This window comes from Eleutherodactylus coqui, chromosome 8, assembly GCF_035609145.1.
Source record: "Eleutherodactylus coqui strain aEleCoq1 chromosome 8, aEleCoq1.hap1, whole genome shotgun sequence".
Classification (NCBI taxonomy): domain Eukaryota; kingdom Metazoa; phylum Chordata; class Amphibia; order Anura; family Eleutherodactylidae; genus Eleutherodactylus; species Eleutherodactylus coqui.
This window is the reverse complement of record NC_089844.1, coordinates 72,588,537-72,615,787: the sequence shown is the minus strand read 5'-3', so window position 1 is coordinate 72,615,787 and position 27,251 is coordinate 72,588,537. Positions and strand designations below refer to the sequence as shown.

At 45.6% G+C, this 27,251-nt stretch overlaps 1 protein-coding gene and 1 long non-coding RNA gene across 3 annotated transcripts in view; one reads left to right on the top strand and one right to left on the bottom strand.

Annotated features, from left to right (window-relative positions):
• Positions 1-7,761: 7,761 nt before the first annotated feature.
• On the top strand, positions 7,762-19,935 carry LOC136576501 (uncharacterized). 2 transcript variants are annotated; one of them, XR_010786381.1, is made up of 3 exons: positions 7,762-7,986; positions 19,476-19,617; positions 19,722-19,935. It is a non-coding gene; the product is annotated as an uncharacterized lncRNA (long non-coding RNA). The 2 variants fall into 2 exon arrangements; XR_010786380.1 differs by lacking the exon at positions 7,762-7,986 and adding an exon at positions 18,573-18,715.
• Positions 19,936-20,540: 605 nt separating this feature from the next.
• LOC136576500 (acetylcholine receptor subunit alpha-1-B) overlaps positions 20,541-27,251 on the bottom strand; it is a 31,611-nt gene continuing 24,900 nt past the window's right edge. Inside the window, exons 6-9 of the mRNA XM_066575815.1 lie at positions 26,954-27,191; positions 23,853-24,076; positions 23,335-23,574; positions 20,541-21,504 (exon numbers count right to left, since the gene is read on the bottom strand). Coding sequence (XP_066431912.1) covers positions 21,373-21,504; positions 23,335-23,574; positions 23,853-24,076; positions 26,954-27,191 — 834 coding nt within the window. The 3' untranslated portion in view covers positions 20,541-21,372. The remainder of the gene's footprint in view (positions 21,505-23,334; positions 23,575-23,852; positions 24,077-26,953; positions 27,192-27,251) is intronic.

The window sequence follows — 27,251 nt, the reverse complement described above, 5'->3', positions numbered from 1 at the left end:
CTTAATTTCAGCTTAACCGTCTACACGTCCACATCTCAACCAAGCAAAGTCCCATGCATGGGGTAGGACTTTTACCCCCAGTCAATTTCCACATCACACATTCCACCACAGCTCGAACACGGGTCACCAACTCCCATCCATCCATGCTCCCAAGCCTGCTCCGTCGCCCCCCTTGAAGGTATACCAGTACACACAGATGCACGGACAAAAAAAAAGTTTGACAAACATACATACATCAGCTGAAAAACACCGAGGTGAGTGCTATTATTTTTATAAAGTACATAATTCTATTGAGATGAGATTGTGAATGAGCGCTATCTATGACAAATTATGTGAAAAAAAGTTTTGCTAAGTGACTGAAATATTCTATATTTCTTATCTACTGAAGCTATTATATGCTGTATTAAACGCTGAAGTGTTTTAGAATCTCTGACCCTGAATTCTGAAAGCCCCCACCCTTTTTTAAAACAAATCTCTTATCTCTCCGCGACTATGAAACACATACTGAAATAAGTTTTAGCTTAAACTATTGAAAAAACATTTTGAAATCATAATTAACACATATGCTGGGACCTTGCAACATTTATTTTCAACCCCTGTATAAGTAAGAATATACCTTAGAAATTACTATATTTCCCTGCCTACTAAGACAGTATAACTAATTAAATTCATTTCAATTCATTGCAAGCAAGCCAAGATATTAACCAAGGATGTTATTGTATTTTCTCTCTCGCTGTTATCTTCGAGACCTTGGAAGGCTACACAGACTTTGCAGCTATATGTCAACAGACTCTTCTCCCCTACAAGCAAGCTGTTAACTATTTGCACATACAGTATATATATATACACATATATATCCACCTAGTATGGATTATACATATTATCTATTATCTATCTTGTATTATACACATTTTCATCTCTTTCTTTGCCAACAAATCACGTGCATTGTAACTTACTTATCGACTTTGCCTGCTCCTTCAGCACTTTTCTCCCCTACCTAACTGCCAATATAACCTTTAATAGACACTCTCCTGACGCCCTCTTGATCACTTACTGTACTTTTCAACATTTCACTTACGGACACTTTCTTAAACAAATAATGTGTACATACTTTCTCTGACTGTCTCTCTCTCTGCTTCTAGCAAACCTTGGTCTTCCAAGGCACCTCTCGGTCCTAAAGACCTCCTCCCAGACACCATTTTGTATTCTGCCATGCGGGTCGGTGTCACACATTTTCATTAGAGTTTTCTTACATTTTACAAATTCATCCACACGGCGGCAGCCCTTGAGGGGCTCTATCTTCTTTAATAAGGTCTTACGCATATTACAACAAAAACAACAAAAAATAACACGCTCCATAGAATGCATCCCTCTTAATTTTCAAATTGTCAGCCCCTTATATACCGGCAGACAACCGAGGGTCCCTTCTCCTTATGGAACCAGTCCCATAAAAATGCATCTCTCTGAAATCAAATCGCTAGCCCCATATATAAGGCAAACCGACCGAGAGTCCCTTCTTTCTATGAGACATCTCACAAAATGCATCCCTCTCTGCTAAACCATTAACAACGAACTAAACTAACCTGAGGGTCCCTTCTCTTGTGAGATCAAATGAAAAGTAAGAGAAAAAAAATTCAGCAGATACAACAAACAATCTCCACTATCGCTAAAACGCTACGGACTTCAAAGTACAAATAAACTACAGACTAGTTTCTGGGTGAGCCATTGGTGCGCATATCACGGTCAGTGGTCCATGATGGCAAACCCGGAGCCCACACGAGTTACCGTGTAGAACTCTTAACCCAACCCGTCCGGTCACAAACCACAGATAGTCAGTTCCGCTGCAAGACTTCGCAGTGTAAAACACAACATAAATATATGTTTGTCTTACCTGGAGTTCTAAGTGAGTTGATCAGGCTCGGTTTGCAGTAGGACGGTTTCTCAGTGGCGTGGATCCGGGTGAATTGCGCTGTAAGCTCCGATTTTACCGCCCCAGTTGGTTGCGCCATTTATGAGGGTTAAAAATTCTAAGTGCAACACCAATCCGGCCCACCCCACTTGCCCCGTTGCCGGCCGTGAGAAGAGACACCACACACAGGAGTCTGGTCTAGCTCCTCACACGGGAGAAAAAACTGCGCACTTTATTACAGATTACATGAGATCTTATACCCTCTGCCCTCTCACCACTAGGGGGTGATGGGCTCATAACCATATATGGGCAGTCCGGATTTGCGGACTGAGACAGTGAAAATCATATAACAGTCATGTACATTTGAACATCTTGATATCTTGTTCCAGCGCTTCTGGGAAATCGGCCAAGTACATGCGTCCTTGCGTCTGGTTCGGTATCTTCTCTGAACTTCTAGAACATCTTCTTGCAAAACCTTGGCATATCTGATTTAAGGCGACATTTAAGTTTTTTCTCATTTGGAATTGAATAAAACTTGCATATAGGTATAAAAGCATAAAAAACACATATGGCAATATATATATACCCTCACAATCTCATGGGTGGCAAGTCCACACGGAGTATCAAGTCTTACAAGGGCGATAGGATACTCCTTGGTGTCCCCATGCACACAAACAACCCCCATGCGACGGCCGGTGACGGTTGTGGGATCGACCAGGCTGGAGTGCACCAGCGTAACCAAGCTCCCTGAGTCCAGTAGAGCTGTCACCGCAAAGTCATTCAACTTTAGGTGACATAATGGTCGATCAGTCTCTGACACAGTCTCTGCAGAACATACTGGCCGTGCGAACATCGACCTCCGCCGGGCAGAGTCACAGTCCATTGGTTCCATGGTAAGTGGACAGTTGGCGGCAATATGCCCGGGCTCACGACAGCGCCAACACAGTACGGGGCCCTGGTCCCCTTGGGGTTCTATCCGGGACCGGACTGTCCAGTTGGGACTCCTCTTCTGTCCCAAATGATCCCCCTCTGAGCTGCCTCCCTTTGGGACACTTTTGACACCCCTTACATACGGAACAGTCTTACCAGGTGCTCTGGGCCGACTTGCTGTTCCCGGGGTTGGAACGTTGAGGAGGCACGGCTTGCAGTAAGTCCTCCATGGCTTTATACCTCTCGACGAGGCTCACGAGTTGGTCCACGTCCTGGGGACCTCCTTGTCCCACCCAGCGCTGGATTGCGGGGGGCAACGAGCGTATAAACTTATCCAGAACCACTTTCTGTACGATCTCTGCCGGGGACGACTCCTCCGGCTGCAGTCACTTTCTCACCAGGTGGAACAGGTCGTACATCTGGGAGCGAGTTGGTAGGTCATCTGCGAAAGTCCAGGCGTGTACTCGTCGGGTCCGCACATTGGTGTCCACGCCCAAGCGTGCCAGGATCTCACCTTTCAGCTTAGTATAGTCCTTGGCATTCTGCTCACCGAGGTCAAAATAGGCCTTTTGGGGTTCTCCTGTCAGGAAAGGCGCTACTACCTCAGCCCACAGAGGCGCCGGTAATTTCTCCCTCTCAGCCACTCTCTCAAAGACCGCGAGATAGGCCTCGATGTCATCGGTGGGTGTCATCTTTTGTAAGGCCGCCTGTACCGCGGTACGGGTAGTGGGGAGCGAACCAGACGTCCTCTGCACACTTTGCGCCACCCCAGGATTTGCTCTTGCAGCTGCTGGTTAACCCGCTCTTGCTCCTGCAAGGCTAACCGATTGGCTTCCGCCAGGAGGGCATCAGTCTCGGCCTGAGCTCTCATGGCCTCCTCATGGACCTTTTGCTGGCTCCCCGTCACTTGTTTCTGCTGAGCAAACGCTTGCTGTTGCTGAGCAAATTGAGCAAACGCTTGTTGTTGTTGCACGGTAACTTGCATCAGCTGCTTTATCAGTTCTTCCATCTTGGCTGTATCTGATGGCTGTGCTGTTGCAGCTTTCACCCAGGACATGGGGGTTACAGCACTCTCCAGTCAATCTCTCTTGGGCGGTTGCCCTTAGCAACTGTTCTCCAGCTGCTGCAGCAAAATGTCCATTAATTGGTGTATGTCTCTTTAAGACCGCTGCCCGCATCCAAACACCATATGTGAGGGATTAGCGTTTAGGATCGGTAGCAACCTGGGCATAAGCAGTCAGAGACAGTGACACTTGAGATAAAGTCTTTAGTCCAGGCTTCGCCTGGGTTTATTTCAGTGCAAACAAAGCAAAATACAAGCCTTAAAGGAGATGTCTCGAGGAAGCAGTGATTTTTTTTTTTTGCCCAGTCCCCCTAATTAAACATACATTACTAATTACCCCTGTAAATGACTTTCCTAGCTGGTTCGTACTTACCGTTCCAGCAACTTATAAAAGTTTCCCCAAGATGGCCGCCGGCTCTTTCCCCGTCGCTCGCTGCAGCCCGACGTGCGCGCTCCCGAGACGCTGCCAGCTGTGTCTCCATGGCAACCGGACGCCCCGCAGCCGCCGACCAGATGCCCCGCAGCTGCCGACCAGACGCCCCGCAGCCGCCGACCAGTCACCCACCGCCAGGCAGCAGGTAACCGGCGCTAGCCCCCGGCTCCCCAGCGCTACGCTCCCGGCTCCCCAGCGCTAGACCCTCAGCCCAGGTGAAGGCCCCGGAGCCCAGCGCTAGGTTCCGGAGCCCAGCGCTAGGTTCCGTAGCCCAGCGCTAGGTTCCGGAGCCCAGCGCTAGGTTCCGGAGCCCAGGTGAAGGCCCCGGAGCCCAGCGCTGGGCTCCGGGGCCTTCACCTGTCAGTGAACATCACCCCCGACCCATCACTTACCCCCCTGGCCCAGCGCTAGTTCCCCCGGCCTAGCGACAGCCCCCCCTGGCCTAGCGACAGCCCCCCCCATCGCAGCGACAGCCCCCCCATCGCAGCGACAGCCCCCCCATCGCAGCGACAGCGACGACAGCCCCCCCCGGCGCAGCGACAGCGACGACAGCCCCCCCCCGGCGCAGCGGCAGCCCCCCCGGCCCATCACTTACCTGGACGGCAGGACAGCTGGGCGGCTTCTCCGGACAGCTGGGTGGCTCTGCACCTTCCTCTAACAGAGGAAGGTACAGAATGGCCGCTCCAGCACGCTCCCGAGCAGTGACAGCTCATCTGCGCATGCGCAGAAGAGCTGTAGCGGGGAGCACACTGAAGCGGCTCGTGCTGAAAGGAGAAGACCGGACTGCGCAAGCGCGTCTAAAAAAGCAAGCTGCCGGCGAATTTAGACGGAACCATGGAGACGAGGACGCTAGCAACGGAGCAGGTAAGTGGAATAACTTCTGTATGGCTCATATTTAATGCACGATGTACATTACAAAGTGCATTAATATGGCCATACGGAAGTGTATAACCCCACTTTGTTTCGCGAGACCACCCCTTTAACTCCAGGAAAAGCCGGCCCGGATTATGCGGCTTGGAGCCACTTACTCACTACAACGTGTCAGTAACTTTATGTTACTGACACCATACTGCCGGCTTCCTCCACCGAGCCCAGGCTGCTCGGTGGCACGTATCTGCCCAAGTTCTCCCTAAAGCCGCATAGGAGAGCATCCTAGGTGAAATGTAGCGGCCCTCCAGCACTTTGCCGGTCACTGTCTCACAACACATATATACATGTATATTTAATTCACTAATTGTGTGCTTTTGGGCTCTCTCACATGTGTTTTTACCATGTATTGCATATGTGGGTTCTGCGTGTGTAATACGCGGTAACAAGCTTTACCTTCAACACAGCGCGTGAAGTGCGAGCACAAAAAAGATTGCAGCATGCACTAACTTACCGCATATTACTCGCACATACACGCCAAGGTATTGCATAGGGCACAGGTGTCAAAATCAAGGCCCGCCGCCTCATTTTCTGTGGCCCGCCGGCTGTGCAGCAAAGTTCCCTCACCTCCATGCTGCTGTCAGTAGGCAGTCTTCTCTCGGCTTGTTCTGTCTACTGCAGACAGTAATAGAGGAGTGACGATAGCAGACTGACAACGGCCGTGGAGGAGGGAAGAAGACTGCAGAGAACATGATCTTTGCAGCGAGGAGAGCGACGCGGAGGAGGAGCAGCTGCAGGGTGAGAGCCTGGTCAGCGCTGACCTCCTCTCACTGGTCCTACCTCTGTTCATGGCTGCAAGCCTGGGGAGACATCAGGGGCCCAAGTATGCAGGAGGGCCCCAAGAAGGACTGAGAGCAGCCGGTATAAAAGTATAAAAGTGTGTATCAAAATGCAGAAGTGTCCTTGTGTGTATATGTATATATGTGTTTGTCTGTACGTATATATGTCTATTAGTGTGCGTATATGTTTAGAATGGTGTGCGCCTGTGCATGCGTATGTGCAGAATGGTGTGGGCCTGTGCGTGCTTATGCGCAGAATGGTGTGCGTCTGTGTGTGTGTATCGCAGAATGGTGTGTGTCTGTGCATGCGTATTTGTTCCGAATGGTGTGCGTCTGTGCGTGTGTATGTGCAGAATCGTATAAGTCTGTGCGCGTGTATGCGCAAAATGGTGTGCGTCTGTGCGTGTGTATGCGCAGAATGGTGCGTGTGTATGCGCAAAATGGTGTGCGTGTGTATGCGTAGAAAGGTGTGCTTGTGTATGCGCAGAATGGTGTGCGTCTGTGCGTGTGTATGCGCAGTATGGTGTGCGTCTTTATGCGCAGAATGGTGTGCATCACTGGGGGGAACCTTATTACCAGTCGGGCCACTATGGGGTTCACTTACTATACTGTCTTCCAATTAACAATTAGAATCGGCCCTTCGAAGGCAACCATAAGGCTGATGTGGCCCTCAGTGAAAATGAGTTTGACACTCCTGGCATAGGGGATTGTCGTCACGCAGCAAGTACGCAATGCATTGTGTACTGCTGCGTGCTCCCGATGTAACATATACGCCTGAGAAAGCGCTCGTGTGAGAGAGCCTTATATTCTGACTGTACCTTATCACCGTATGTTTATCTTAATTTTATTCCATCTCTATATTTGTAATTTTATGTTTACACTGCATGGTATTCTATAGCCTCGATTTTATCACCTATTTTTACTAACTATTATGCAACTTTAGTATTTTTATTTTTTATTACTTATATTAGGATCATCTGTTTTTATCTTCAGTGTTTTGTTGGTCTACGTGTAGCTGCTATCAAATTGATCACCGTATTAGTTTCTTTCACAATATTTAGCTTACATTCAGTTTTTATCATTTCAGGGTATCTAATTTTGTGTCCTGCTATTGACACCAATTTTACTTACCGTATATTTTAGCTTGCTTGCATTCTTCTTTTCTTTTTGTCCACTCTTACATATAGTTCATTTTATGCCTTTTTGGTATATATTATTATGTCTGCCTTTGAGTGTCTTGTTATTGATGTTTTGTACCCCAATATTTTATAAATGCGAGCGTGTGATATACTTGCTCTTTGCTTTTTTTTTTACAAAAAAATAAGGCTGCAGACTGCACTATGCGCCAATCCAGTAGAACAGACCCTGTCACTATGGCGTCCTTAAATATAAGAAACAAGGCTCAGTCTATCACATTACTTATCATAGATTTGCTTTCTCCTCTTGCTTTCTGTAATTGAAAGAATAGTTTGGGGTTAGCTTTACTCTTTTTGGCAATGAGTCTCTCTGTCTCCACTTTTGCTGCTTTTATGTGCTTTTTACCACATGATCTCCTGCATAGTGGTCAGCTGCAGGGCCCTGTGCCACATCTGAAGTGTTATCAGCAAGGGGACAGGTAAGGGGGCAATAGAAGAGGAGGGGCCACACGTCAGCAGAACCCTAAGACTATGGGCGAGACCAGCCACTCTGCGCTCCAGGTCCACCACCGGGTTGTAATCTGGCGAGGTCAGTCACCACCCAGCATACACCAGCTGGCTGGCTAGATAATAATAGTAAGTGAGGTAAGTCTAAGCCTCTCCAACTCAAAGTCTCCAATTTAATCCTGGGGGAGGAGCCTTTCCACAGAATACACAATACAGTTCCACGAAGCATGGCAAAGAATCCAAGAATACAACCACAGAATACAACCAGAACAAGGGAATTACGCAGGATGTCGAAAAGTTCGGTAACAACTTCATTTTTATCAAATTGATTCCACAAAATAGAGTAAGGCCGCCTGCAGATGGGTGGGTCGGATCCGGCTGCGAGGATTCTCACCGCGGGACCCGGCCCGAGCGCCTGCAGAGAGCAGCGCGTACTCACCCGTGCCTGCAGCTCCGGCTGTTTGATGTGCCGGCTTGCCGGCGGCCGGGCAGTGACGTTTCTGCGAGCCCCGCGCAGAAAATAGAGCATGCCGCGGTTTGTTTGCCGCGCGAGTTTTCGTGCGGACAAACCGCGGCCATCTGCCTAGGATTGCATTTGCTAACGCAATCCTATGGTAGCTTCCAAGGGCGGAAATTCCACAGGAAATCCTGCCACGGAATTTCCGCCCGTCTGCAGGCGGCCTAAGCGGAAGAGAGGCCCAGTGTGTCAGTATTTCCTCTGCTCAGTTCAGGAGGGGGGCTAAATTAAAGTTGTAGAAGGTAGACAGTCACTGACAATCTTATACCCAGATAAGTTGTCTGAGCTGGCTAGCTCAGAGAGGCAGGCAAAGGGAGCTCAGCCGCCATAGAATCTATCGTGATTAAGTGAGTTTTGTCCCAGTTGACCCTAATGTCAGAATGTAGGCCAAATGTGTCAAAATGGCAAGTGACTCTGGGTCCTGGAGAAAGAGGAGGGTGTCATCGGCATATAATGCTATGCGCTTTTTATAATTGTGCAGTTTGAATCCCTTTATTACCGGTGAGGGGCTCTACAGCGAGGGCAAACAGGGCAGAGGACAGGAGGCAACCTTGTTGTGTGCCCCTACCTAGGGGGAACTGGGCAGAAACATGGACATTCATTTTAATACTGCCTACTGGGAGTCATATAGGATCTTTACCCACTTAATAAAGGTTGGCCCAAATCCAAACTATTGCATCACTGCCCACAAGTACTTCCACTCTACTGAGTCAAAGGCCTTTACCTGGTCTATAAATACCAAAGTGCGCTTGCCATACTTAGAGTGTTCATATGTCAGATGGTCGAAAAGCTTTCTTCTTTACATCTTTATTAAGCCCCATTGGTTTTCTTCTATTCCTAACCCTTTTTTCCTGTAATGTTTGAAGCACACACAGTAAGTATTTAAGATGTTTTTTTTTTTAATTTCCCACTTATTGTCTACTAGCTGATATACCCGGCTTCGCCCTAGTTAATTTGGTACTGGTGTTTATCTGGTGTTCACGCGGAAAATCTTATGAAGTCATGGTTGCTTTTCCTATTTATGACATAATCAATGCTGGTGCCAAATTTCACGTTTCTATGACACCGGAAAGTGAGAAAATTACATTCTGTACGTAAAATTTCGACGCTAATTCTTTTGCGCATAGAATTGAATAATCGAGTTGGGACCTATTAGCTTTTCCTATTTATGACATAATCAATGCTCGTGCCAAATTTCATGTTTCTATGACACCGGAAAGTGAGAAAATTACATTCCGTACGTAAAATTTGGACGCTAATTCTTTTGCGCATAGAATTGAACAATCGAGTTGGGACCCATATGCTTTTCCTATTTATGACATAATCAATGCTAGTGCCAAATTTCACGTTTCTATGACACCGAAAAGTGAGAAAATTGCATTCCGTACGTAAAATTTGGATGCTAATTCTTTTGCGCATAGAATTGAATAATCGAGTTGGGACCCATTGGCTTTTCCTATTTATGACATAATCAATGCGCGTGCCAAATTTCACGTTTCTATGACACCGGAAAGTGAGAAGATTACATTCCGTACGTAAAATTTGGACGCTAATTCTTTGGTGCTTAGAATTGAATAATCAAGTTGGGACCCATTAGCTTTTCCTATTTATGACATACTGAATGCTGGTGCCAAATTTCGAGTTTCTATGACACTGGGAAGTGAGAGAATTAGATTCTGTACGTAAAATTTGGACGCTAATTCTGTTGTACAGAGAATTGAATAATCGAGTTGGGACCCATTAGCTTTTCCTATGTATGACATAATCAATGCTCGTGCCAAATTTTAAGTTTCTATGACATTGGGAAGTGAGAGATTTAGATTATGAACGTAAAATTTTGACGCCAATTCTTTTGCGCTAGAATTGAATAATCGAGTTGGGACCCAATTACTTTTTCTATTTTGGAGATAATCTATGCTTGTGCCAAATTTCATGTTTTTACGACATCGGGAAGTTGGAGAACTTTTGGCGAGTCAGTCAGTGAGTGAGTGAGTCAGTGAGTGAGTGAGTCAGTGAGGGCTTTCGTCTTTATATATATAGATACTCTTATTTCTGAGGACATTGTACCAGTCAGTAAGGTTAAGGGCTTCTCTAAGCCAACTAAACTTTCCCTTCCTAAAGTTTTGTATTTTTGTAGCTCCCCAATTCAACTCCCAGTTGAAAAACAAGTGGAAATGTATTATATTATGGTCACCATTTCCCAGGTATACCCCAACTTACCCCTACCCCCCGCTGTTATTCTGTCAGGTCTGTTGGTTAATGTTAAGTCCAAAATGGGTCCTGTACAAGTTGGGTAAGATAATTATCTTTAGTTATTGACAGAAACTTGTTATCTTTCTGAGATCCGCAGGTTTCGGCTTCCCAGTTTATATTCAGATAGTTACAGTTTCCCATAATAATTACCTCATTGTGATTTGCTGCTTCATCTATTTGCCTCAGTAAGAGATTTTCAGTGGCTTCTGTCATAGTTGGTGGCCTATAGAAAACCCCTATAAGGATTTTTTTATTGTTGTTCCCTCTATAAAGACATCATATGTTCATCTCCCTCATGTATATGTTCCCATAGTGGATTTTACATAAAACTAAACTCCTCCCCCATTCCGTTTTTTATAATCCCTTCTGAACAGACTGTAACCCTGTAAATTCAGCGCCCAGTCACAAGTTTAATCCAACCAGGTCTCTGTTATTCCTACTATGTCATAGTTTTCTTCAGTCATTATTACCTCATTCGTCAACATTATTGGTCAAACATCTAGCATTAGTCACCATACAATTTAAAGGTTTTTAATTATTTTTTATTTTAAGTATATCCCTGTTAACTGTCCTGCCAGTTCCAACTATACTAACCCTTCGGAACAATCCACTCCAATTTCCATTACTTAGTCCCAGATCACTGTCTACACTTTCTTCCCCTCTATCTCTGGTTGCCCTCCCACCCAGTCCCTAGTTTAAACATTCCTCCAGCCTTCTAACCATCTTCTCCCCCAACACAGCTGCATCCTCCCTATTGAGATGTACCCCAACCCTAGAGTAGAACCTGTAGAGAACAGCAAGTCAGCCCAGTTCTCCGGGAACCCAAATCCCTCCTTCCTACACCAACTATTGGAATGTGGTACAGGTAGTATTTCCGAAAATACTACTTTGGAGATCCTTGTCCTAACTTTACATTCTAGGTCCCTGAAATCGTTTTTAAGGACTTTCCACCTACCTCTAATTTTGTCATGGGTGCCAATGTAAACCATGACCACTGGATCCTCACCACCCCTCCTAGTAATCTGTCAACCCGATCCGCAGTGTGTCAAACTCCAGCCCTAGGAAGACGACACACCGTTCAACGATCCTGGTCTTTGTGGCAGATTCCCCTGTCTGTCCCCCTAATAAATGAGTCTCCCATTCCCCTTCTTACTGGAGCGGACAACCCCCTGGCTGTCAGAGGGCACATCGTACTGCAGCATATTTTCCATTTGGAGCAGATTTTGACATGACTCTACAGCAGATATCACCCTTTCATTTGAAGGGGTGAAGTCTCCTATGGGTCCATATTAAAATGCGCAGTGAGTGGTGCAGAATTTGACATGGATTTTGCTGCAGATTTTTCTACTCTGGATAGTCCGTAGGAAATCCACTACATGTGAACGCACTCTACTAAAACAGATATCAATGCATTTTATTACATGGTCTATTGATTAGAGATTTAGTATATGACTTTCAGCCACTGATCTTAAACAGGAGTGACAGTGTTTGGCACTGTTGGTGTGATGCCACATCCTGGAGACAGTTGCCCGGATCTGAAAGAAATGACTATATTTATGCATCTTCTATGACATAGCTGGGGGCCTGCAGATTTCCAAAATGTTATGCCTGGCTACAACTGCAACTTTTTCACCCTGATTGCCAGGAAGCATCAACTGACCACATACCCGACCAAAAGAGTTTCACAATCTAGTGTGAAATGTGCACCTCTGTCCTCCGTCTCAGCTTCTTTACATGTTTTTATAACACCAACAGAACTTTTTCACAATCTAAAGCTTCACACTTCCTCTTTTGCAGGAAGTAACACTTTTTTTTTTAAATTTGCAAAGTGATCTGCACGCAAGCACCAGTGGAGCATCCGCATCAGTTACCCCATGACAGACAAGGATCTGATAATATCATACTACACACTGGTCGGACTTAAAACCATTGAGCTACAGTGCAAAATCTGTTACAAGGCAACCGCAACTGTCACATGCCTCGAGTCAGACTGGCCCACCAAGGGACGGGGGTACGTTCCGACGGGCATGCCTACCTAATGTCCTTATAGCTGACAGCTTCAGATGTAGCAGCTGCTCCCTCACTAGTCCACGGCATTATGTGGACTACCTGCTTGCTGTGTCCCTGAATGTCACTTTTTTGCCCCCGACCGCTGCTGCTTCCCAAACAACACAATTCTCTACAGTGCTGCACAAACAAATGCTTTCATAATGTTTTTATGCATCTTATGTAAGAATTTTGGTGTAATTTTCTGCTTTATTTTCAATGTAACTTTTTAATAATATCTTGAAGTTTTCACACTGACCACTAAGCCTAATAATAATCTGACACTTCCTGTTCTGTAGAGAAAACTTTTCAGCAGTCATCTCATTTTCATCACAAGCAGGATGATAAGGTTACACCTATAAATAGGTAACACAGGATCCACCATTCACAATAGGTGATGTCACAGCTCACCTCCTCCTTCTCCCTGTGCACAAAAACCTCTCCACACATCACAGAACATAGGCAATACACTATCCTATAGAAGTCAATGAGTCATTTCCGGGCTACAGGTTCCTATGTTTGTAGTCTCACCAAGCATGTTCTTGGCCTTTACACAGTTAGGGCTCCTGTCCACGGACGATCTTGCATTGCATTACTTGCGGCGATAATCTGGATGTAAGTAATGCAGTGCAAGCTTTAAAAAGCGTTGCTATGGAAAGCGCAGCCCCTTATCATTAGCGGAGAATCATAGCGATTCTCCGCTCGCAGGACTCAAATCGCAACTGTCAGTTCTCTCCCCTGCTCCCTGGCGGTGGAATATGGCTAGTGATATTGTGCCTTGCCCATGGACAGGGGGCCTTAGGGTGCCTTCACACAAACATGTGGTTACGGCGTATTACACGCACAGGTTTTGCACACATAATACACTGTACCCAATCTGCTTAGGCTCCCATGTTGCCCTTAGGCCTCCATGTTGCCGCTCATATTGCATGAACTACACGTACAATAACGATCGCAGCATGTTCTATCTTGGTGCTTATTACACTTGCATACATGCCAAGATAGTACATGGCGATTGGCGGCATGCAGAAAGTACGCAGTATCATTACATACTGGCTGTGTGCTGCGCAACCGTGTCATGGCGGCAGAACGCAGCGAATTGTTCTTGTGTGAAGCCAACCTTTGTCCAGATTGGAAATTATGACCACTTACACCTGAGGCTGAGTTCACATCTGTGTTAAAGGGGTTGTCTCGCGAAATCAAGTGGGGTTATACACTTCCGTATGGCCATATTAATGCACTTTGTAATATACATCGTGCATTAAATATGAGCCATACAGAAGTTATTCACTTACCTGCTCCGTTGCTAGCGTCCTCGTCTCCATGGTTCCGTCTAAATTCGCTGGCAGCTTGCTTTTTTAGACGCGCTTGCGCAGTCCGGTCTTCTGCTCTGAGCACGAGCCGCTTCAGCCTGCTAGCCGCTACAGCTCTTCTGCGCATGCGCAGACGAGCTGCCACTTCTCGGGAGTGCGCTGAAGCGGCCATTCTGTACCATCCTCTCTTAGAGGAAGGTGCAGAGCCGCCCAGCTGTCCCGAGAAGCCGCCCAGCTGTCCCGCCGTCCTGCCGCCCAGGTAAGTGATGGGCCGGGGGGGGGGGCTGCCGCTGGGCCGGAGGGGCTGCCACTGGGCCGGGGGGGGCTGCCGCTGGGCCGGGGGGGCTGCCGCTGGGCCGGAGGAGGCTGCCGCTGGGCCGGGGGGGCTGCCGCTGGGCCGGGGGGGTCTGCCGCTGGGCCGGGGGGTCTGCCGCTGGGCCGGGGGGGGGCTGCCGCTGGGCCGGGGGGTCTGCCGCTGGGCCGGGGGGGCCTTCGTCTGTTGTCAGGGGTCTAGCGCCGGTTACCTGCTGCCTGGCGGTGGGTGACTGTGTGCCGTGGTCGGCCGCGTTCAATCCATGGGTCCGGTCGGCGGCTGCGGGGCGTCTGGTTGTCAGGGAGACACAGCTGGTAGCGTCTCGGGAGCGCGCACGTCGGGCTACAGCAAGCGACGGGAAAAAAGCCGGCGGCCATCTTGGGAAAATTTTTATAAGTTGCTGAAACGCTGGAACTGTAAGTAGAAACCGGCTAGAAAAGTCATTTACATGGGTGATTAGTAATGTATGCTTAATAGGGGGGACTGGGCAAAAAAAAAAATTCACTGCTTCCTCGAGACAACTCCTTTAAGTCTTTCCGTCTAAATTCCATCAATTTTTGGAACCGAAAATTGAATTAAAATGGAATTAAATGTTTCGTTTTTTTTCCCCCATTCATTTAAATGGGTTTGTTAAAAAACGGACTGCTTTCAGTTCGCTTCTGTTCTGTTACGTTTCTGGTTTTTTTTAGCGGAACAAATAGCACTGCAGACAGTATTTGTTTCTTTAAAAAACTGGAAACATAATGGAATGAAGGCAAACAGAAAGATGTCTGTTCTTCTAAAAACTCATTGAGGAAATCAATGGGAAAAAAATGAAAAATGTAATTTGAAATAAGTTTTTCTGCTCCAAAGCTGGAACATGGAGACAAAAAGCCCTAAACGCAGAAGTAAACTCAACCTAAGCTGACCTGGGCATTTCCACTTAGTTTGCACTTCAGCTTTCTACTCTGGTGCTACGTGACTTTCTTGCCCTCCAGATGTTCTTTTACATTGCCTCTACCACTGCGGTGCTCCTACAGTAAGGCTCAGGCTATACTCCACCCGGCCTACTGCACCTCTGTCTTATAATGTCCTTTAACCCTTTTGCACCTGTTATTCATATACAAATAAAATATTGTATATATTGCAAAATGTACTTTTCCGCCACTTTACATGTCCACAAAGCTGCTGTGAAGCTTATGTCTGCATGCTGTTAGCAGCAGCTCCTGCAAGACGGCCGCCCCCATAGTCATATGCGGAAAGCAGTATAAAAATGTACAAGCAGAAAAAAAAAACAGATTAGAGAAAAGAATGGTTTAGTGGTAGGTGATACATTTCCTTTATTCCCCCACCCCACTCATACTTCGCAACTTTCCTCTTAACTCAAGCAGGACATCATAAAACCCTGCCCCCTCCTACCTTTTTATACAGTTTATCACAACTGCATGGCTTCTAGCTGGCTAATAACGTGAGTCGGGTGGGGGTGGGGTTGTAGCCTCATGGAGAGAGCACCACAGCGCCCCCTGTTGGAATGGTTACTACCCTATGATTCGATATCCCAATATCCAACCTCTTCACAGGTTGGATATTGGGATATGACTGGGGATATAAGCCAAGCCATACAGCTATTTCTAAGTTATTAACCCTCATCAGTGTATGGTAGGGTTCTGGCTGGCTATGTGAGAGGCCATCAACGTCAATTCGGGTCTGGCTGTTGAAACATGGCAAATTTATGACATGTCATCAGGCCTTCTGGTTGGGTGATCTCACCTGGCAGGTGCCGTAGCACCGGATCACTGGATTGGCGATCTGGAGCCACAAGAGTATATTTATTTTATAAAGTTTTGAGCATGGGAGACCCAAAGCTATATAAAAGAAGTAACTTAGAATAACCCTATAATCATAGCAGGACAGCTATGCCACAACTGTTTGTAAATGGATACTGGCAAATCCTTATGAATCTTATTTATTTCTAATGGGTCCATCAGGTTTCCATCCTATACACAGTAAAACCTCTCTGAGAAGACTACCCTGATTTAGACCTCATTCTCCTTAGGTGGGCTTTTCTGTGTATAAAGGCCTCCTCTTTCAGAGGGCAGGACTATTCCCTATAGCACTGACATGCGTAGACATAGTCGCTGACACGCGGCCGCTGTCGGCCATTCACCTCGTTAGTGAATACTAGCAGTTGCCGCGGCTCCCCTGCTGGTATTCACTAACCGGCGCTACTACCGGTAGCAGTGCTGATCCCAGCGCACACTGTGATCTGTGATGTCAGTGTGCAGCCGGGATCCTGCTGCCCCGTCCCCCGACGTCTCTTACCACTTGGTTCCGCGAGAGCGTCCAGGGGAGGAGGCGTCCGGCAGCACACTGACATCAGTGTGCGCCGGAGATCATCTCTGCTAGCGGCGCAGAGGGCAGCGGAGGAGCAGAGCTTCCAGGACGTGTATGGGGTGAGTACGCGGGTCTCGGGGGACCGCTGTCACTGCTGGGGGGGCACTGTCACTGCTCGGGGTCCGCTGATTCTGCTGGGGGGCATTGTCGCTGCTGTGGGGGCCACTGTCACTGCTGGGGGGGGGCTGCTGTGGGGGGCACTGTCACTGCTGAGGGCCGCTGTACGGGGCGCTGTCGCTGCTGGGGGGCCCGCTGTGGGGGGCACTGTCGCTGCTGGGGGTCCGCTATGGGGGGCGCTGTCGCTGCTGGGGTGCCACTGTGGGGGCGCTGTCGCTGCTGGGGGGCTGATGTAGGGTGTCACTACTGGGGGGCGCTGTCACTGCTGGGGGCCACTGTGGGGGGCACTGTCACTGCTGGGGGCTAATCATTACTAAGATAAGTGAGAAGGAGGCTGGGAGAGGCGAGGGCCTGTGCTATGGGTGTTTTGGGTTTACTAAATACAGTTTTACATTACAATTTTACATTTTTGTTATTTAAACTATAAATATCGCAAATTTATGGGTTTTTTTCTCGAAGTGACACACCACCCGAGTTATGCTCGGTTTTTTGGCAAATTTTGGCACACCGAGCTCAAAAGGTTGCCCATTACTGCCCTATAGGAATACTTTTAGTGCAATTTTGACTGCTTGTCTCAAGGAGGTTTCACTGTATGTATGTCATGCCCATTGAGTCCTGTCAAGAAAACCAACCAACAGGGACAGAGGACATGGACAAGCTGTGACTTGTAGAACACAGGGGGTAGCTCAGTAGCTAGCTCTAGAGACAAGATAACAGATGTTGGCAGATATGTAAGTGGAACCTAAGATCTGTCCCTGATGTACCCCGACTACACCTTCCTATAAAGTAGAGCACTCACCCTGCAAGAGCAACCCTGCATCTGGAACTTCGAAAGATTCCCTATAAGTTCATAAGAGGAATTCAGAGGAGAGAAGATGCACGAGGGCAAGGCAGAACAGAACGGACAAATAAACAACTTGGCCAGTAGGAAGTAAGCATCATCACCTGTTATGGGAGTGAACCTTTGTTTTAATTACTTGTTTGTGATTGGTGTATAATTTGTATTTAATGCTGGGTTGGTGTTTTGTGGCCTCAGCTTGACAAAGACCCCTGCTGGGGTTGAAACGTTGTGTGTATTTCTTATCTTGCAGCAATAAAGGAGCATTGATAGGGATGTAATCATTTTGTAAACACTCGGCTATGCTGCTCAATTCATCTATTTCATGACGTGTACTTTGGACTCTGGAGTCGGGTTGTTATTTGAGCTCTGCATGCAGTTTATGTCCCACACCATAGGTGCTGTCTCCTGGAGTGCTGCTGCCTCCTTTATACTGTGCATGCAAACAAACAACTGCAGACGAAGCTCAATAGTGACTGCAGACAGTACCAGGAGAAGAGACAGACAGACACGGTCCGAAATCCAAAGTCAAAGAAACACACACTAAGGAAGAACGCACAAGCAAACCCCATTCAACGTAGCAGGAGCAGTATACACAAATGTATTACCGGCATCCTCTATAGTGAGGGGCCGGAATAAATACGCTAAATCGACCCCTGATAGGCTGAGTCTGATGGAAAATAGTTCTGCCAGCCTATCAATGTTACAATAGAAGGGGGATATTTCTCCCTTGGTGTCAAGTGCTGAACGACACTGCGCCTCACGTAGTCCGGCGCTGACGCCATGACATCATGCCTGGTACCTGTTAGCAGCGGTGCGACGATGACAATGTACTTCTCAAAAGTAACCGTTGCTGTGAATTTCCAACGTGCTTTCATGTCTCCAAATTCATAATGTGGTTGAAGTACAAGTCAAATGGATGCCTTAGGGCTTGTCAGCTGTCACACAAGTCAACATAGTCAAGACATCACTCTTAACCCAAGAAAAAAAGGCTCCAGGACAGGAGCAGAGACTTCACACATGCTCTTGAATAAACTGATCCACACATTTTCTTCTAGTTTTGGGGAGCCGTCATCACTGTGACATAATGGGACACTCCGCTTCACTGCTTCTTGGTATCATATTTGGGTCAAGCCATCCAACAGTCTGTCCCCTTGCATGATGCATATGCTAGAGCGGAGAGGTTGCCAGCAGCACCGCAGGCAACACACATCTCTAGCTGGTGCTACTATATGAAGGTGCATGTCATACATTTGCCCAGGTAAGTGCAGAAAGACACTAATATAAAAAATTGCAATCTTTATGATATTTTTCATTCATAACACATTTATAAATTCTACCCTATTCAGATGATTGTGCTTGCGCCAATTGTCAAAGCTTCAATCATGGAAAATTAAAATCTATTTTGGAGGGCATCCTCCCTCTAGTGGACAAGCATAATAATAGTGGGAAGTGCATGTGGGTGAGCAGTGGGAAGAAAGGGGTTAGCTTTCCAAGGGGGAGTATAAAAAGGGCAAATGAAGAAGAATTAGATTAAGGAATATGGTAAACTTTCCAAAAAATATGTGTTTTTAGGGCATACTTAAAGGTGTTCAGAATTAACCGAATTGGGGTAGCGGGTTCCAGCTCAGAAAAAATCTAGTAGGTAGGAATGGGAGGTTTGGATTAAAGAGGAACTTAGTGTAAGTGTATTAGCAGAGCGGAGAGCACGGGTAGGGTGGTAGACAGGGATGAGAAGACACTGCAGCATTGTGGATGAGAGTGATGAGTTTAAATTGTATTCTATATTGGATGGGCAACTAGTGCAGTGACTGGCACAGGGTGGAGGCATCTGTGCAGCAACTGGAACAGGGTGGAGGCATCTGAGTAGTGGATCAACAAAAAGATGAACCTGGCTGCTGCATTGAGGATGGATTGGAGAGGGGAGAGTTTGGAGAGGGGAAAACCGATCAGTAGAGAGTTGTAGTAATCAAGACAGGAATGGACCAGGGCAACAATAAGAGTTTTTGATGTCTCCACAGTGAGAAAAGGGCGGATCCTGGAGATGTTCTTGAGGAGCAGATAACATGAGCAAGCAAGTGATCGAATATGGAGAGTGAAGGAAAGATCAGAGTGAAATATGACCCCAGGACAGCGGGCAGCCCAATTCATCCAACAACAGAGGTCAAAGATCTTTTGACACTTGATGTTTCTATTCTTTAACATTTAATATGTAATTTATACTTATTCTTATTTTATCTCTGTCATTTTAAACCCTTGAACTTCAGAAAACTGTATTTACTGGAAAGCCGGTTGTGCTGGTACAGCCCAGGAAATTCTCCAGAGATGAGACTGAACACTGGAAGACAGGGAACTTCTCCAGATCAAAGCACTTCCAGATGTTGGTTCTGTACTAGAAAGCAGTATGGGTTAGGGGGGATATTTATGTGATCGTGTTTCCTTAACATTAAAGATTAAAAATCCTATTTCTAGGCAGATTTATTCCACTACGTGTGGATGAGGTTTTTAAACTGCATTCACATGTATTGTAATGTATTGTTGCGAAAACCACATTAAAAAATCTATGGTAAATCGGGCACGTCTGAATGTGGCCTAGGACTATGGGGGAGAGTAACTAGGCAAAATACTCCACTATTCTGATATGCCTAAAAACGGAGTACATGGCATGAAGCCAAATAATTATGTGTTAAACACATTTTACATTTGCCTTGACTTTTAAAAAAAGTGTCTACAAAAATATTGTATTGTGATATCAGCATCACAACAGAGGGGATAATACATTCCCATTGACTATAATGGGGTTTGCCCACTTTCCACCCAGCTGCCCGGCTTTTGGACGTAAGAAAAAAAGCAGCATGCAGCTCTTCTTCTTCTTCTTGTATTTTCATCCGGATCAGTGATGGAACCTTCTGCCAGAGGTTCCGACGCAGATGTGAAACTGGCCTATGTGGGACTTTATAAATCCGAATAACAAAAGTGCAAATAAATAGAGCAGAACATGTGAACGTACCATCAGATAGAGGTGACCTTTGACTTCCACTGACAAGGCAGGTAGTACAGACATAAAACAATGAAAGTTTAGGACCTACTGAAAAAAGAGAGTTTTTAATGGCATGGGAAATGCAAACACACACTCATGTAGGATGTATGTACAGTCAAGGTATAGGTTCAACATAGCAATTCTCTAATATACTTTTACGGTTCGAAATGCTCAGGAACATCAGATGAAAGAGCAACAAAGCTGTTGGGATATCTAAAGTCTATCAAAGAGAACTGCTGAGTGATGCAGTGCCCTCATCTCCAGCATTATAGATAACCCAGTTAGTAAAGAAGAAGTAAAACGCTAAGCTTATGTCCATATACATAAGCTATAATTAAGCCTCTTCCCAATGCAGCAAATAATATGGAGTAGTCCATCAATCAAAACGAGAGTAGTCATCCTACAATAGTCATCATCGTCAATGAGTGACACACTAGTGGAATAGGTCATAGTCTGCATCATGATCACTAATGAGTCGCACACTAGTGGAATAGGCCATTGTCGGCATCATCATTGCCAATGAGTGGCACATTGGTGGAATAGGCCATTGTCGGCATCATCATTGCCATGGCCTATTCCACATTGGTGGAATAGGCCATCATCTGCATCATGATCACCAATGAGTCGCACACTAGTGGAATAGGCCATTGTCGGCATCATCATTGCCATGGCCTATTCCACGTTGGTGGAATAGGCCATCATCTGCATCATCATCACCAATGAGTGGCACACTGGTGGAATAGGCCATTGTCTGCATCGTCATCAGTATGTGGCAGGATAAGGTTACAACATTTCAGTATCATCAGGTAAGGATATAGTTTTGTTCCATTTCTGCTTCTTCACTTATATTTCGGCTGTACAATAATGAAAACTTGAATTCAATCCTGTGAATTAAGTTCAATCAGCCGGCCGGCGAAAACAGCGACAGTTCCCGTGACACAGACAATCATGAACAATGCAAGCAGAATGTGATCTAGCACCATCGCCACAAACTTCCATTCTTCTGAAGCCTGTAGGAATCAAATGAGAGACAGGATAACTTTGGAAATGTTACAATGTTAGAAGAAGAATGGCTAACACATAAAAATAGTAAAATGTTAGTGTAGCTGGTCACAACCAGGACATAGAGCCAGCGTAGTGTAATGATGTTAAACCCGATCAACATGATCAAACCTTTGCCGCATGCACCTTGTCATTTGGTGGTTGGCGTCGATGGGTGCCTCTATCTTGGGAGTAAGGAATCTCTCACAGCTTAATGTTCCCTTCCTGTCTTCCCTGTTGGCGTGTAGACTGATTGGCAAATAGGGATGTGCTTCCCTTAGCTGGCCAATCAGCAGTAACAGATGTGTATTTATTTTAGTCCCAGCCTAACACGGGTGCCAGTTAGTCATCTATGCGAATGCATGCTATACGGATCTGATCTTTGTGTGTTTGTCTGGATCCAGTGTTATCTATGTTTGGCCTGAGTCATGTCCTGTCTGTTCCCCTATCTGTTGGTGGGCAGACACCTGAACTCCCTCCTTCTGTTAGTGGATGCCTGAATCCCCTCTGTCCATTGGTAGATGCCTGAATCCCCCAGGTCCGTTGGTGGATGCCTGAATCTCCTCCATTGGTTTGTAGATGCCTGAATCCCCTTCCGGACGTATGGAGCTGTCCCTATCAGGATGATCGTCCTGCTTTTAGGTATAGTCTACGAGGCCAACACTGATTAGAGATAGTATTCCCATTCCTGTCTTTTGGTGTATCCATCGTTTTGGTGATATTATACATGTATGTGTTAGTCCATTATGGACATTATAGTGTGAAGGTTTAATATGTGGGTGACATCCCAGAGGTTTGCCATATTTGTGCCTTGCACGAACGTAACAGTTATGATGTGTAGAGATGAGCGAGCGTACTCGGAAAAGCACTACTCGCTCGAGTAATTTGCTTTATCCGAGTATCGCTGTGCTCGGGTCTGAAGATTCGGGTGCCGGCACGGAGCGGGGAGCTGCAGGGGAGAGTGGGTAGGAACGGAGGTAAGATCTTTCTCTCCCTCTCTCCCGCCCGCTCTCCCCTGCTCCCCGCTGCGACTCACCTGTCAGCCGCAGCGGCACCCGAATCTTCAGACCCGAGCACAGCGATACTCGGATAAAGCAAATTACTCGAGCGAGTAGTGCTTTTCCGAGTACGCTCGCTCATCTCTAATGATGTGGATATAGATATTTCTGCTACTGCCATGTTGAGGTGCTGTGTTCTCCAGAAGAAATGGAAGAATACATCACATACCACTCTGATTGTCTCTGTATGAAATCAGGTATAGTATAAGCCCATAGACGGCTAAAATAGTTCAAATACAATGGGTCAATACCCTACGGATATATTATAGGAACAGAGATATTTAACTAATACTTCTGTTAAAATCCTCGGAGAACTATATTTCAATTCCGTCTACTCCATACAATTCATGATACAAACTTCTGTTCTGAATAAGCTTATTTCTACCATCACATATTTTATGTATAATTGTATAGACTTTTCCACATGTCAGCTAAATAAAGTGCAAATGGCTTTATGTGTCCTATATACTAGGACCCCCTTGATTGTTAGAACAAAGCCCCCATTTTGACACAGTTTTGCTCCTAGCCAGCCAGATGTAGAGAACTGCTATACAATCCCATTCCAGTAAATGGGAAGGGGAATTGTAATACCAGTACATCACCAGCTTGAGGATGGCACTGCACAGATAATATAACCAAAGTAGTCATTGCCCATTCTCTATACTGTTCTCTTAATACTGGTGTCAGAGGGTCAACATTTTTTTTAAAGGTACATTTAAAACCAATTAAAACCTATTTTACCTTGTTAGATTCTTGGTCCGATTTCATGGTTTCTGCAATATATTTAACCCCTTCAATAGCGCTCTTCACATCTGGGTTCTTTAGGATCGGTGACTGGTAAATCACTGCAGCAGGACCCAGTTTCCCAGAAATGTCCGAAATGTCAATGTCTTCGGCAAAGATCTTCTGCCCTTGTTTTTCTTGTGAAGGCCGTTTCATTGTAGAGAAAAACATCAGGTTCGGGACTGTGTTGATAAAAATCTGAATACAAAGAAAAATTCCTATCATCGCAGTATTACAAACCGAAAGTATACATTGGGTGGGGCACTTTTAACTTCCGTACATCATCATCATACAGTATGAATGCACACATAATTGTCTAAAGATAAGCAGATTACTTGTATCTGACTTGCAGTACAACATTTTTCTATAGTTTCCAACCGTACTGAATTAGAGAGGGGCTTATTTTATATGATACGTACTTCCCATTTTTCAGCCATATAAACCCTTTCATTTTAAGAAAAGTCCTTATAACTCACCTTCCTCACCCAAGATGGCATTGTGTGAGTACTTGGGGAGCGATGATGAGTGTTAATTACGATAACAGTAATAATAATTGATGCTATAACTAACACCATGGTGAATAACATGTATTTTCCAATCAGCGGCACTGCGCTAGAAGTTGATGGGATCAGTTCAACAATAACCAGAAGAAACACAGTCAGAGACAGCAGGACAGAGATACTCAGAGTCATCTTCTCCCCTATAAAGCACACAAAAAGAGAAATCAGCATATTAATGCTATGAAGAACATAAGTGGTAAAAAGTGTTGGGCTAGCTTTTTTAAAAGTTTGGCTCTGCTGGGTGGCAGAATTTTGGCAAAAAGTTTGGTTCAATACAAAGTAGTTTAAACTGAACAAGAATGTCGCCAATACCCCTAAAACTGGTGTTTGACACGGCCTGGGAGCCATAAAACAATTCCTCCTCCAGCACTGTTGCTTTGCAGTGCTGGGGTCCTACATTCAAATCTGAGCAAGAACAACATCTGCATGGAGTTTGTATGTTCTCTGTGTTCTTGTGGGTTTCTTCTTTATAATAATCACCTTTATTTATGTCATGCCAATATTGATTAAGAAGGCGGAGGAGGAAGAGAAGGAGGTTCAAGCTTGGTGACTCAGTGGTTAGCACTGTTGCCTTGCAGTGCTGATCTCCTAGATTCAAATCTGATTGAGGACAACAGCTACATGGAGTTTGTATGTTCTCCCTGTGTTTGTGTGGGTTTCTTCTTCAAAATAATAATTAGTTTTATTTATATAGGGCATATATTTATGAAAAAGAACAAACTCCATGCAGTTGTTGTCTTTGGTCAGATTTGAACCTAGAACCCCAACGTAGCAAGGCAATGGAGGAGGAAGTTTAATGGATTCAGTCGAGACGAACTACCTGAGATTTAGGTTCAGGCTGAGCAAAACTTTTAGGAAAGTTTGACCCGAAACAGGGTTAGACTATTTTGGTTCGCTCAACACTACTAGTAAGCTACACTATATGCGGAAATGTATGCGCTCTCCCTCCCCTATTATTACGTTCAAAGGTTTCAGTTACACCCATTGCAAAAATGGACATTAAATGATGCATGTAGCCATGTAATCTCTATAGGCAAACAATGATAAATCAGTTTGTGACATTTCTGATATGGTCAGACTGGTCAACTAGAAATTGTGAAGTGGAAGAATCTAGAAGAAGCAATAACTCAGCCCCACAGTAACACAAAATGTGGGACACTGAGTGCTGAAGTTTGTGATAGGAGAACTGGGTCAGGAGCTTTATGAAACGGGTTTCCATGGTCAAGCAGCTGTCTACAAGCCTAAAATCATCATATACAATGCGAAGCATGGACTAGAGTGGTATAACTAATGCCATGGCTGGACTCCGGGGTAGAGGAACCGTGTTCTCTAGAGTCATGTCTCACTAGTATTCTGATAACAAACACATCTGGGTTTGTCGGATGCTTGGACAACAGTAGCTACTGGCATGCTGCTGAAAAATGTGGTTGCGGAGGAGAGGTAATGGTATGAAGCTGTTTTTGAGGGTTTGCCCCCTTAATTTTTAAGGTAATGTTAAAAGTATGTTAACCACATGCATCCAACTTTGTGACATTAGTTGGTCCGTAAAGATATAGCTGGGCAACTTTGATGCAGAGGAACTCAAAAGGCTACAGAGTCTTGACCTCAATAAATGAATTTGTGACGAATTTCAAGGCTGATTGTGAAGCAAACTTTCTCATCCATTATCGGGACCGGATCCCACAAATGCTCTTTTGTCTGAATTCCCGCATGCACGCTTCCAGATCTTGTATGCCTTCTTAGAAGAAGTTGTTATGACCACAAAGGCAGGCACAGCTCCAAATTAAAGGGGTTTTTCCAGCAATTTTTATTGATGAGCTATCCTGAGGAGAGGTCATCAATAGCTGATTGGCTGGGGTCTGCTGCTGGGGCCCCCGACCAATCAGCTATTCGCTGTCACTGGCTAAACAGTAGGGTACAGAGGGAAAGCAGATCACTCCGACTCTTGTGTAGTGGCCAGTGCTGGTAATTGCAGGCACAGCTCTCAATGATTTAATGGCAGCTAACCCTGCAATTACCAGCACTGGCCACTACACAGAGGTTAGAGCAATTTGCTTCTACTCTGTACCCTGCGACCAAACAGCTGATCAGTTGGGGCTCCCAGCAGCGGACTATAGCCAATCAACTATTGATGACCTATCCTGAGGAAAGGTCATCAATAAAATTTCCTGGAAAACCCCTTTAACAACCATGGCTTTTGAATTGGATGTCCACCAAGCTCATATAGGTGTGATGATCAGGTGTTCACATATTTTAGACTATATAGTGTATATACAAATTGAAAAGGAAAATCAGGTTCCTATGGAGCCCTTTCCTGGGAGAAATCACTATGGGCTGAACATACTTAGAAGGAAGTTGCTTCCAGTTCACACTCCTGGTAGGGAACTGGTTACCCTAGATAGAGGACATTACGCAGAGCAACGTTTATTAGAGCACATATGTTTTTGTTAAAAGGGTTGCCCAGTTGTAATCTATGAATGGGCTATCCACAGGATAGGTCATCGATGGTAGATCAGTGGGGATCCACTGCTTGGGATCCCCACTGATCAGCTGTTAATCAGGCCAGTGTCTTTGTATACTGAGCTGATTTTCGCAGGAAGCAAACAGCTCCATTCTCGCTGCAGTGGCCAGGCTTGGTATTACAGGCACAATGTACATTGAAGTGAATGGGATATTTGCCTGTAATATCAAGTCTGGCCACTGCAGTGAGAACGGAGCTCTCTGCTTCCTGCCCAAATCAGTTCAGTGTTAAGCACAGCAGCCTGGTGAACAGCTGAACAGCAAGTATCCCTGGTGGTTGACTCCCGCTAATCTTCTGTTGACCTGCAGATAGTCCATTCATAGTTTACAACTGGACAACCCCTTTAGTAGTCTTTATCATAATCAATATCTGACAGACTACCTGCAGTTTCAAAGCACAAACCATAGCAGACATATTATTAATTTTAGGAAAAACCATAGTAACCCAACTGAAATTATACCTAGAACTAGGTTTATTGCACCAACATACTCCATACCTGAATCAGTGGGCAGATAGAAAACTAAACCAGTTAAAAAGGAGAAAAGCAAACAGGGAATGATGACGTTCACAATAAAGTAAAGTGGAAGACGTTGTAAGACGAAGTGGTAGGTGATATCCAAGTATGGGACATCCGGACAGCACGCATATGTGACCCAATGTTTCCAGCAGCGGTAATCCTTCATCATCCACTCTCCGCTCTCCATGAAGTTACTGAGATCCGGACGATCACTCTCCTAAATAGAAGAATACTAAATATAACCGACATTTATTTAGTCGCTGCGCTGCGTATTATT